The 13,424-nt window shown below is 48.3% G+C and overlaps 1 protein-coding gene across 1 annotated transcript; it reads right to left on the bottom strand.

Moving 5' to 3' along the window:
- Positions 1-631: 631 nt before the first annotated feature.
- Positions 632-12,975, bottom strand: CCNL1 (cyclin L1). Its single transcript, XM_063167438.1, has 11 exons — positions 12,718-12,975; positions 12,448-12,522; positions 12,170-12,279; positions 6,151-6,271; positions 5,668-5,732; positions 4,283-4,382; positions 4,051-4,155; positions 3,660-3,801; positions 2,537-2,648; positions 2,326-2,424; positions 632-1,531 (listed from the first exon to the last, which is right to left on the bottom strand). Exons 1-11 carry the CDS (start codon positions 12,973-12,975, stop codon positions 1,180-1,182), a joined length of 1,539 nt encoding a protein of 512 aa, XP_063023508.1. The 3' UTR covers positions 632-1,179.
- Positions 12,976-13,424: the final 449 nt, after the last annotated feature.

The raw sequence follows: 13,424 nt of genomic DNA, 5'->3' as shown, positions 1-13,424 counted from the left end.
GGTAACCAAGAAACAGACATTTTCTATTCCTCCTCAAAAATACTCACTTTCTGCCTTTCCAGAGCAGCTGCAGAGGGAGTCCAACAGGACAGGGCAGGGATGAACCAAGCACAGAGCTCCTGCTCAGGTGTCCTCTCCTTTCTGAGGGCTGTGCCCCTGTGACAGGGACCACCAGCAGCACCTGGGCTCTGCAGGGGAACACTCCAGCCTCAGCCATGCAGGAATGGGAGAGGCACTTGGGGAGAGCCAGACAGCAAACACCTCTCACCTGCAGACTCCAGGTTTGGTACTACCTGAGCACCAGCTGAAGAATCAGATCCGACTCCTCCTCTCCCCTTGCAGCTCTCCTGTCCCACAGCAGGCACAGCTCCAGGCAGGTCCCAGCAGCTCCTGCTCTCAGACAGGGGACAGCAGCAGCCCAGCCCTGCCTCACTTTAGACAAGTCCATGACCATTTATTCCAGCTGCAGCCCCAGGAGGACACAAACATCCAAAGCTCTCCCAGTTTTCCCCTCCCAACACCAGCACACCCACACCCCCGAGTCCCACTCGGGCACAGGGGTCACAGCGGTGGTGTGTAAGAAAACCAAGTTTAGTTTCCACACATTTGGCATCCAACAGGCAGTAAAAAAAAAAAAAAAAGCTTTATATTTTATTTTTTGTAAAAATCTTTGAACACATGCAGACTAAAACCAGTGTAAGAAAGTCTCCACCATGTTTAAACAAATAACTATACTTAAATATAAGCGTCTGCAATTGACTGGTATAAAAATAATGTACGTTTTACTTTTTTACAGAAATCCTTTCTCCAGTTCTCAGCTCAATAAACAATACACAACTCTAATACATACAGTGAACCTGATCGTTTGCCACCTCTGGGATACTGCTAAGGTATTATGTGCAAAAGTTGGTAACAGTTTCTTTCCCACGAGAAAAAAATTTCTTGTACACCTTTTAGGAAACCAGACGGGGTTGAAGCTGCTGCAGACCTGGCGGTGGTGCCCTGCAGTCCGTGGGCCTGGCGCCGGAGCTGGCCCAGCCCTGCGGTCTGAGGGCTCAGCAGCGGCGCTGGAGCTGGCCCGGCCTCGCAGTCCCAGGCTCAGCGGCGGCGCTGGAGCTGGCCCGGCCCTGCAGTCCCAGGACTTGGTGCCAGAGCCGGCCCAGCCGCGCGGTCCCGGGCTCAGCGGCGGTGCCGGCCGTGGCCCGAGCGGCCGCTGCCGTGGTGCTTGCCGCCCTTGTGGGAGCGCTCGAAGGAGCGCGAGCGCTCGCGCCGCTCCCGGTGGTGGCCGCGCTCGTGCCGGTGCTTCTTGGCCGCCTCCGAGTGCTCCCGGGACTTGCTCTGCGAGCGGGAGCGGGACTTTTTCCGCTTGTGGCCGTGCCTGCTGCTGCCCTTGAGCTCCTCGCGGCCGTGCTTGGCCTTGGCGTGGGGCGAGCCGTGGTTGTGGTGCCGCCGGGGGCTCCCGCTGTGGCTGCGCGAGCGGCTGCGCGAGCGGGAGCTGTAGGTGCCCGACAGGCTCCTCCGGTTGTTGTAGCTGCACGAGAGGCAACAGTTACAGCTTAGAGCGTATCCCCACAGCGGGAAAAGCACACAGACATCAGCGCTTACAGCTCCCAAGGTACTGCAAGGAATCAGTGTCCCCCTTTGTCCCTCAGGGGTAAGTGAGGAAGGACAGGGAACGTCTCAGAACCTGCCCCATGGAAGGCTGGGGTCAGTCATGTGGGATTTCAAGCCCTTCCAACCCCAACCACTCTTGTGAGTCTTTTAGTTGAGCTCATTTGAAAATAAACAGCTCACACTAAAACCAGAGTGCAGCATCTTTTGTTCACCTTGTCTCAAGAGTCTTCTGTCAACACCAGATCACTGACTGGGTGTTGTTTTTTCCTTCAGTGACTACACTGAGATCTAAGCTGGCAGCCTCCAATGTGAGCCTGAAGATTCTTAGGAAATCCCTATTTAAAGCCAGCAGCTCTCACTGCATCCCTCTCTTCCTGTACCACAAGAGGGGCAGAGCCCTGAAGAGCCAGGCACTGCACCAGGGAGCACTGACACAAGGAGGCTGCACACCTGGGGCACTTCTGTCCCCTTCCAAGGGCACTGTGCTCCCAGAGACTGCTCTCACTTGTAATGGGATCCTCGTGAAGACTAACAAGGGAAGACTGGCAGCAGCCCAGCACCGACTCCCCAGGGACAGTGCAGTTAGGACAGGCTAATTTTACAGCCTGAACCCTCAAGCGCAGCCCCACGGCCTCCCCTCCCTTTTGCTGGCCGGCACTCAGGAGTGCCCCCGAAGGCAGCAGCCCCCCAGCCCAGCCCAGCCCCACTCACTGCCTGCGGGGGCTGTGGGAGCGCGAGCGGGACTTTGTCCGGGAGCGGGAGCGGCTGGCGCTGCGGCTGCTGCGGCTCCTCTTGCTCTCCTTCCTCAGCCTGCAGGGCACAAACCAAACTGCTCAGCACTCACACGCCACAGGGGCACGGGAGCAGCTCCCTGCACTGCGTTTCTACTCAAGCCTTCTCTTAGCAGGAGAGTTTTACCTACCCGTTGTAAGGGCTCTTGGAGGTTTGCTGCCTCTCTTCTGGCTCTTTTTTAACGGTTTTGGTATTCACAGACACTGGAGATTTCTCCTCAGCTTTTACTTCTCTTGGGGAAGCTAGGAATTAAATTTCAATTCAGAATCAGTTCTTTATTCATCCTTTGTAATAAACACACTATACATTGCTCAGGGACCATCACCAGGACTAACTATTATTTCGTCCCATCTCTCCACTTGTATTCACTCCTGGAATGGGATATTTGTGAGGAAACCCTCTGCATATGAAGGAGGAACAGCACTGGCACCTTCAGGGCACACAGCCACGCTCACCTGGGGCCAAAAGAACTTCTTACGTCGGCATTTATTTCCAGTGCTATAGAAGGGATTAAGCCGACCCAGCAAAATTAGATTTCATCTTTACAATAATGGCACAAATATAAATGAGTAACAAATAAAATTATCCAGTTAATATGTCAGTCTGTCTCTACAGACAGCTGGTAAAGACCAGAGATGGATTCACCCTTCATGGAAAGGCTGTTAAGCCCACCAGAGCTCCTGCTTTTAAACTGTTCCAACCTTGGCTCCCTCCTTGCAGAAAACACTTCTCTTGTTCTGTCAGAAATTCACACTGCCCAGCCCAGAGACCTTTGAAAACTCAGGACTCTTCAGGAGAAACCCTGAGAGCTCAGACAGACTGGCCAGTTCAGCATACATGCTCCATTTAATTCCCTCTGATGCCAAGGCAGTGCTGGGCCTCTCCCTCCTCCATTTCCTGCCCACCAGCTGTCTGCCCTCACTGCACCAAACAGTCGCCAAGTGCATTAAAAACAATCAGGGGAAAGAATTTTCACAGATGCCTGCTGCAAAAGGAGGCATGAAGGCTACTGCAGCACCCCAAAAATTAAATCCAAAAAGCCTCTCTTCACATCACAGACCACACAGCAACTCCTGCTTCATTATTCTCTTAAGGGTGCACATTATTAATGTATCACTCTCATATCTGAGGAAATGTAGAATAAAGCATCTCTTTTCTTTTTAATCTGGTTTCAAGGTTTTTAAGGCTGGTTTTAAAATCTATGTTAAAAAACAAACAAAAAAAAGGTTTTTCTGTTCAGAAAACAGACTTACATGGTTTGGATGCAGGAGAAAAGCCACCCAGTGTTGAGAGTGCTGGAGTTCCATCTGGATTTAAACCTTTTGCTTTCAGTTTTGCTTCCTGTAGTGCCATTTTCCTCTTTTCTACTTCTTTATCCAGAAATTCATAATTGGGCTGTGGAGTTAACAACCAGGTAAGAAGCTGAACTAATGTAATTCCTATTTCATCTCATTTCTGAAAAATACTGAGTTGGCTTTTAATGATCTATCCAGTAATGTAACTTCCAGAATTTGTTCTCTCCTTACTGGAGTCCTTCCCATTAACACATCTATATTAGGCATTCCCAAACTTTTCTGGACAACCATAACTCAAGCTCAAGCTGCACTGAGCATCAAGCAGCAAACCCCAACATGTCAAACTCACCTTCTTTCTGGTATAAAGCTTCAGAGTTGTTAAGCAGATCTCCTGAATCTCCTCTTCCGTGGTGCCAAAGAGCAGGAACCAGTGGGGACGGGTAGGCAGCGGGATCTGAAAATCAAACAAGGAGAAGCTTAGTGGAGATTTCAGGTTGGGTTTTGCTGGAATATTTCCGTGAATTTCCTTGTAAGCAGAGCAGCAGCAGGGGAAGGCAGAGCTCAGAGCAGGCAGGGCTCACCTGCAGGGCTCTAGCAGCGAGGTAAATGCACGCACACGCGATGGTCTCCGGCTGGAAGCGGACAAACACGTTCGTCCGGAGGCTGTCGTTCATGTAATTCCTGAAAAAACAAAGCAGCACGGGTTGGGACTCCATTTGCTTTTCTTTCAGAGGATAACAATACTGGAGACTCAATTGACTTTATTATTTTTTCTGTTGTTACATTGAACATGTGATTTCCTTCAGGTTGTGCTGGATGTTTACATGTGTCACTGTGACAGTCTGCAGCACTGCCACTGTTTTAATCCCCAAGGCAGTAATGTGTAGCAGGAAATCCAAGCAGTTTGGAATGGCCACTTCCTAGCTGAAGTTACCCTGGAAGTGTCCACTGAGTTACAATTTAACAAGCACTTTGCATCTCTCCAGCTGATTGTCTTAAACACCAATGGGTTTGTATTTAAAAATCAATGTAAAACTCAAGAGCCATCAGGAGAGCAAGGTGCATTTTCAACCTACCATTATCCAGAGGCTTTGTGCAACCTGCAGAGCTCATAAAACGCTGAGTACATTTAAATTTTGGGTGCTTTGAGTCACTTTAACTTCATCCAGGGAGATGCACCCTGTTTGCTCTCAGAGTGTTGGAAAAGATGCGTGAGTTAGAACTGGGCCCCGACCTCCAGAGCTGCTGCTGTTGCACAGGGCTGGCACAGCCAGTAACACCCACCCAGAGATGGGGTGAGCAGCAGAGCTCCATGGATTTCTCAATTCCCAACATGGGAGAGAGAACAGCAGTCAGTCAGTGAGGACTCTACACCCCCATGCCCAGCCGGGCTGCTAAGTGAACATGCTGCATGCACTGTCACCCTCTGCTTAACTCAAGTTTAAATGTTACATCAATGAAAGAAATGCTGGTAGAATTGTCCCCCACGTGTCCTTTAACATACAGCAGGTAGGCAACAAAGACATTGAGAAACAGTTGTAAGAGTTTACTTCTAGAACCAAATATACAAATCCTGGCGCCAGGACAGAACTAGGAGGTGCTGCCCGATGGCTTTGGGTGACGGCAGTGAACTCGCTGAGGCTTGCACTGGCTTGGCTGGAGAGAAGGGCAGCCAAAGCAGCCATCCCCAGGTCATGGGCTGAGGTGCAGAGGGCAGAGCTCTATGACTTACCAGCAGGGACTACCCTTCAATCAAAGAGTAGAAAAAAGAACAAAGTTAAATTGAGTTCTCCATCGCTACGCTGGAATAAGGCCATGAAAATAGTAAGCAGAAACAAGCACCACAAGATTGTCCAAATGTGTTTGGGTGGTGACTTACATTCATTGCTTTGCATAGGGATCAGCAGGCTTGTTATTTCTGCTACTATTTTCCTGGCTAGGAAAAGAATGGAAAATAGCAACTTACCAGGCTGTCTGTACCAGGGTTTGATTACGTTCACATTCTAGGACTTGTAAATACATAACAATGATCTGAGGAATAAGGAGGAGGAGAAAGAAAAAAGAGATTCAGTTTCAACACATAAAGCAGGAGTACATATATACATATGTCAAAATGAAATCAAACAGTATGCCCAAACAATGGGGGCTCCTTCTCTCCAAGCACACACTCTAAGCTCTCATGTCAGCCCATCACATTCACACAATTCTTTATCTCACTACTTTTCTGCTATTTTCAAACCAGCCACCTTTACCCTTTCCCAGGGAAGTGACTTTTTTCACAGTCAATATGGCTGTTTGCCCAAGTACCCTGGCAAAAGCTTTAATAACTATAAGGGAATAAAGAAAAGAATTCAGGTCATTCTGACACCTGTGTTTCTTGTTCCACAGCTCCCAGTGATGCCACCAAGGTAGAGTAAGAATTACAATTACATTACTATTGAGAACTCACCTTATGAGGATGCTTGACATGAACACAAAATCCCAACTCCTTCAGTACCCTCCTTTCTGCTTTGATTACTTGATTTTTGGTGTTTATGTAGTTCTGATCAAGTATCAGTGGGCTTGGAGTCCTATAGTTTGCAAGAAATAAAATCAAAACTGTTTTGCATATCCAAAAATAACGGCAACTCTGTTTTCCCTTCCAACCAACTAATGGCAACAGAAACCGGTTTTCAACTCCTGCAAGCAAGTTTAAGCATTAATCTTGTGCTGTCCAAGTTTAGATAAACTAGTTTAGTTGCTGCTTTCGGCTAGCTACAGATTAGATGGCTGAGATAAAAAAAATAACCTTCTGCTCCTGTGTATGCAAACTGCACTGCTCCAGCTGCTGAAGGAGTTGGCTTGATGGGGGCACTCCCAAGAACTTCTCCTCTCCGTGCCAGAGGTGGCAGAAGGAGTCCTGTGCCAGGCAGGGTTTCAAAGCAGAATAAGCCACACCAGGGTTCTCACTGGCATTAAAGTAGCAACTTGTGCTCTAGAAACTGCAGTTTCCTATGCACTGAAGAGCAGCTGATTGACCCTTCAGAGAAGCCAGCCCTGCCCTGTGATGTGTGAAAAGCTGAGTGAAGCACAGGATTAACCTGGGACATGGATCTGCCTGGGACTCTGGGCACCAGGAATGATCCTGCTCCTGTCTGCATGTGCAAAACAACAGCTCACTTCAGAGAGACATCTCAAACTCCAGCACTGTCAATCCTAATTCCTCCCAAGTCCAAACCCTGAACTGTCCACAGCATGTTTAATCACAAAAACCTTCTGTACTTGATGCACAAGTGTCACTCCATTGCATATTTGCTTTGTCCGTGATTAGACTTGACCTTTCAACATTCCACACCGGATATTTTAATCCACTTCCTCCTGAAAACAGACCAGCTTTTTCCCTGTAACATGCCTCACACATTCCATGTGCTTTCCAAAGCAGAATAATGTTTTTGCAGCTTGTTATGCTCTAATAAACCACAGTCTGTGTACACGATACACACCAAGCACTAGTCACAAATTTATTTAACATTACCTTCAAAAGAAAAAAAAGTAATGCAAAGTGGATTCAAAACACAGCTTTTGTTGTATTAGACAAAATATTTCACTGCCAACTTGCAAATTACATGAGTGGATCTTGGATCTCACTTCTCTTCCCTGACAGGTCACAGAACAGAAAAAAAGACTCAAAAAACCAAGGTTCCCACCCCAGGAAGGGTTAATTAATGACAAGGCTGGAATAATCCAGTTTATGCCATGACCTCTGCAGTCACCTGGACAGGCCCCAAAACCTTCTCTAATTGAAAGCATCTTGTACCACCATGCACCTGAAGCATGAGCTGTCCCTGCTCTTCCCAAGGGGCTGAGATGCAGCTGCCAGCTCTGCAATGAACAACTGCCCTTCCTGGTGCCAGGCTGCACCTGCAAGTCAAGTACTGTCTCATTATTTAAAGGTTTTCCAGGTTTTCCATGTTACAGCAGAGTAACTTCTCTAGTTAAGTGTTACTCTCACTCACCAGGGCAAGTTTACAACGTTTTTCATTTCAGCTCCTCTAAATAAACCCAAAATCAGGAGATGTTTTATTTTGTTTATGGTTGTCCTTTTCTCCCTATAAATCAACTGAAAATTAAAAGCTTTTCAAGCTCTTTAGGAAGTAGTTATACTTCAGTGAGGAGCTGCTTTTGTCCAACACTTCAGCACTACATAGACAGGCTGAGCAGTGCTCTGGAGTGGGAGAGTGGAATAACCAAGCTGAGCTCTTCCCAACAGTGAAACTGATTCACTTCCAGCTCACTCCCATCAATTTTACTGGTGTTGATAACCCTTCCTTCAGTACTGCTCTCCACAATTTCATCTCCAGATCACTGGCATTAACAGGATCTGCAGAGCAGCACCAACAGGAGTTCAGGCTGTTTGTCAGCAGAAAGCTCCATCACAGGTGGGAGATCTTGGGTTACACACTTAGGACAGCCATGACTTGCAGTCTGTTAACAGTCTCCAGTGGGACTGCTCAGGATCATCCAGCCCACCTTGCACGTGTCCCTGCACTCCCTGGGAGCTCTGGCACGAAGTTAAGGTGGCTCCAAGTGCAGCAGGACAGATGGGAGCTTGTACTGCATTTAAAGTTTCCACTGTCCTTACACAGGGCCATGGGATCAGCACCAAGAGGTCACACTTGGCCCAGGTTCCAGAGCACAGGACAGGAAACCCAAGATGCCAAGTGTGCTTTGCTTTACTCTGCTGTCCCACACTCCTTTGGTCACCAGTCCTACAGCCCTAAGGAAGCCATGAAAACTATCAGTTTACCCAGACAGGACGTCCAGACAAATACAGCCTTTTATCCACTCATGGAAAAAGAAAAATCTACAGGAGATTTAAGTGTTTTACTGCACCTTATAACTGGCACAGGTAAGTTCTCCACTGCATTGATTCACCAATTTAATACTTTTGCCATAAACTCTGCAATGTTGGTAAACAATTATTTACAAGTGACAAACTTCAGAAATTCCCTTTTGAGAAACTTCTTTGTTTTCTACTACAAAAAAAGAGGAACTTTGCCAGTGCTGCACTTAATTCTCAGTCCAAGAACTATCTTTGGACCAAGTACCAAACCAGAGAAAAGGAATTTATAAGCTTATATATGAAATATAAGCTTCAAACTCTGTATAGCCAAGGAGTGTTGCAAGTTCCTACTGGGAATCTGTTCCTACAGACCAGCACTAGAGCTCCAGGCAAGACTTCATCTTAAAGAACAGAGCACACAGTGGTCCCTCTGGGAAGGCAATCCAACACTTAGATAAAAACTTGACTGCGATTTAGATTGTGTAACAACCCCGAAGATTAACACACACTGTAATGTGTTTGTAACAATAAATAAATTACAAATACCCTTTTTAAAAATCACTCTGACAAATGAGACCTAAGTTCTCCACAGAGCAGCAGCTTCATTTGGTGCAATATTGAACTTTGATGTCTTTGGCATGACTAGTACTGGGAGGAGCAGTGCCCTGCGTGGAGTTTTGTTCCTAATGAGCACAGCACTCGTGACAAGTACAGCAGGGCACCAGCACCTCACCTCAGAGCAGAGATCTGTTATGCTGGTCAGTACAAGAACACCAGTTCTCTGTTTGTCTCCAGGATCACAACCACAAGCAGCACAGGTTTGCAGCAGTCTGAAGGCACTAGGGATGTGTGTCATTACTGCAGCCCCAGTGCAGGGCCCCTGAGTGAGGAACAGCTGACTGAGCACCTCAAAGCACCATGTGAGATTACAGCACCACACCAGTCACATTTCCAGTCTCAGGACCTTCTGCAGCTTTCAGGCACAGTTCAAAGAAATAAAATCAACTTCAAACTACATTCTACATTAAACAACAATTGCACTTTGCTCAGAACAGAGAGGTTTTGGCACACAGTTATTTAAAAAGCAGTTTTTCCATAGTACGAGCTTTTCTCCATGCACACAAACATTTTTACATGCAGTTCTACATCACATATGCTCGTAAAGATCCCCAAGAAAATATGCTTGTCCAAAACACTTATTTAGCTTTTTCTTACTTCTCAGCATTAGAAATACCACCTCGGTTGACTACATGTCTCATAAAAAGAAAATTCCAATGCAATTCCCAGTTCTGCAAACAGGTACATAGAAGGGACTGCTTACATCAAAATTGATAAAAATATACAAATTCAAGACTTCCATACCCTTGTTTTACTGTGAATTCAAGCTGCAATTATACAGAGCCAGAAAGTGGAACTAAGAACCCAAAACTGGTTAAGAAAGAAAGCAAAGCCTACCCAAACTACCCCAAATTCGTGTGCAGGTTAAGAGCTTCAGTTAACAGAAATGCTAGACTAAAAAAGAAAGTACAGCAGCCTGTTTCAGTTCTGGGTTGTGTGTGAGAGACTAACTACAGCCTAAGTGTTAGCTTCAGTAAAAAATAATAAAAAAAAAGTCAAGCTAGTATTCTAAAAACCTGGACAGCAAAGAAAAAAGCTTATAACAAGATACAGGAGTTCTTCCAAATGGTTCACCAGCGGCCAACCTGTTAGTCCCCCGATTCCAGTGACCTATGCTCAGAGCACTGGCTTCTCCTTGGGGATTTTCGATACTTCACTCACTGTTGCCATGACGACAGCTTCATCTTTATGTACCACTCCACATCACCCAGGCTTTGGTAAATGTAGCTGGTCGCTGTATAGTCGGTTGCAAGGGAAAAAAGAGTTGAAGTTAATAACGTGTACAGGTGATGGAACTGTCAGCTTGTAAAAAGTACAGAAAAACGTTTACATCCTGCTTGCTACAAAAAAAAAAAGGGGAGGGGGTTGTGCAAGTCTGAATGTCAGACTGCAGCATTTTTAAGGTTAATTTCATGCAGATTCACTCAGAATCGCAGAGCAACAATACCCATTTCTCCCGAAAATAATGGGTAGCAGTGCACGATTTCTCTGGACATGATGCACTTTAGGCACCACGTAACATGCACAAGTTGGGATTTGCAACAGGCTAGCTGGAAAGATTTAAATTCACAGGTTAAGTTCAGTTTCTCTGATCCTTCACACAGCACAAAGAAACAACTAATTTGTATTCTCGTTGCAAAGAAAAGCAAGGCATATGATTAATTAACCTTCACTGCCTGGACAGAGGCCAGAACATTACTAATCACTGAGCCTGCTCCAGCAATTCCAATAACCAGACTCCCTTAATAGCTGTGGAACACAATCCCACTGAATCCACACCTGGCATAACTTCACACAGCTCTCTCAGGGCCATCGGGGAGAACAGCCTTAAAGGCCAGCCAGAACAAAGCCAAACTCCAAAGTGTAACACCAACTCTTCCTTCTTGGATCTGGAACTAACTAGGACAACACTATCAGGAGGCAGCAAAAGCCAAAGCTCCGGCTTCAACAGAAGCATAACCAGGATAAAGACACCAACAAACAGCTGGCTTCCCTAAGGGATTTCTACTCTGCTTCTCAGAAAAGCTCGCACAACACGAGTTTAAATTCCTGCCGTCACCTGGTGACACAGGGCAGGAAAATGAAGTGTGAATTTAACACTGTAGCTGAAAGCAAAATCCTTTTGTAACTACAGAGTACCTGAAACTTTAAGCAATCAGGCACCAGAAACAAAGCCGAAGTCTCCAGTTCCAGACTGTGACAGTGCTGCCCGACAGAATTAAGGAGACTTCGTGTTTAACAGAAACCTAGAGAACTCCCTTCAACGCATCGGTTCCGTGCTTTACACATAAAAAACGCTGCTTTAAACACAAAGAGAAGCACTAAAACTCTGAAATGGGACGGCTCTACCCCACCTGCACACGGCCAGGTGAGCCCCACTCCATCTGCACAAGCACGCCAGAACAACGCCGCTCTCACCTTCTGCACTCCAAAATGCCTTCAGCCTCCCAGACTCAATTACAGGCTCCCCATCAATACAGCTGCAAACACGGCAGGCCAAACCAGGCCTTTTCTCAGGTACTTTCTAAAATAGCTTTTTTTAAAAGGTATTTCCACCACTGAAAGTTGAGCTCCTTCTTAAGAGGTACTCTCTTAACATCACAACCACACTTGGACAGCAACAGATTAACTAGAAAAAATGCCATCAGGACTCCTAAGTATGGCTAAAAAACTGGAGAATACACAGCAACTCACTAACTGGCTACGCACACCTAAGACTATCTTACAGTAACTATGAAACGCCAAAAAAAGCAACAAACAGACCTGAAGCCACAACCATGGTCCTAAAACTAGAACCAATACTTGCCAATTGTAACTCGTAGCTACATCAACAACGACAAACGGGTCTACCAAGTGAACAAAAGCAGAAGCAGCCGAGATTGCACTGTACTGCCTACACAGCAGCCAACGGGCACTCCCTTCTCAATTTTAGGTCGTTGAACTTAGCCTGGAAAAATACTGTGAATTGAGAACTGCAGCGAACATTAGTGGTAACAGGTGCTTATGCTCATAACGAAGCTGATCTTACCTTTTTGCTCTTAACTGCCGCAAGTGATGGAACACGTTGATCACGTCCCTTATCCGACGAGGCGCTTCTTCGATTTTGGACGCGAGATTGATGCAGGCCATAGCAACAATCTGAAAAGAAGCCCCATTTCCGGTAAGCAAACAATATCCAACCCAGATAAAGTGAGAATTACGTAACTTAGAAGCAAATCCGCCAGGCTCGAAGCGAGCGGCCTGCGTAGCGCGTGGCCGCCCCAGCCGCCCTCTCCCCTCTCCCCGGTGCCCCCGGGCCGCGCTCACCTCGAAACTGTGCTTGACGAAGGACTTGGAGTAGAAGAACCGATGGAACAGCACCTGCCCCGTCGCCATGGCCACCTGTGAGGGCAGAGCAGGAGGAGGGAGAAGGAGCCCAGTCAGCGCCCGGGCCCAGCCGCCGCCATTTTGTGTGAGGCGCCGCCGCCCCCCCGCGCCGCCTCACGCCCTTCCCGCCGCCACAATGGCGGCGCCCGCCCTTCCCTTCCTTTCCTTCCCTTCCCTCCCGGCCCCCCTGGAAGCCCCGGCAGGGCTCACCTGCGGCAGCCGCAGCAGGATGCCGGCCGCCTGGATGAGCTCGCAGCCCAGGATGCGCAGGTCGGTCTCGCACTGCAGGTCCAGCCCGTCCTGCATGGAAGGGGTAGGCGAGAGGCGCTCCTCGGGGATCAGCGAGTGGTCGATGGTCAGCGACACCTCGGAGTAGAGCCGGTCGCCGATGAGGATGCCCGGAGCGGCGGGAGGAGGCGGCGGGGCGGGGGCGGCGGGCGCGGCGGGGCCTGGATGCGCGGCGGCCATGGCGGCGGAGCGGGCGCTGGGTCCGGGTCCGCTCCCGGCAGCGGCCGCGCGCCGACTGCGCGGCCCCGCGCGTGACGCACGCGCCAGCGCCGCGCGCGCGGGGGGCGGCGGGAAAAAAGAGTCCGCGGGACACGCCCCGGGAGCGGGAACCGGGAATGGGACCCGGGAACGGCACAGGCACTGCAAATGGGGGACCGGGACAGGAACGGGAGCTCGTGAAAGCCGTGCAGAATAACCGAGGGAGCGGCTGTGGTGCTGGATAACCACAGAATCACCGCAGCAGTTGCGGCTGGAAAGGCTCTCCCAGGGTCAATCCAGTCCAACCCCTGCCATGGGCGGAGACGTGGTACAGAATACACATAAAGTATAGAAATAGCGCATAGGTGGTTAACCAGGGCTCGGGATCTGGATCCAAGCCCTGCCTTAAAGGTTTCGGCGCTCAGAATATG

This window comes from Melospiza melodia, chromosome 12, assembly GCF_035770615.1.
Source record: "Melospiza melodia melodia isolate bMelMel2 chromosome 12, bMelMel2.pri, whole genome shotgun sequence".
Lineage (NCBI taxonomy): Eukaryota > Metazoa > Chordata > Aves > Passeriformes > Passerellidae > Melospiza > Melospiza melodia.
The sequence above is the reverse complement of the archived record's forward strand: the minus strand, read 5'-3'. Positions and strand labels throughout refer to the sequence as shown.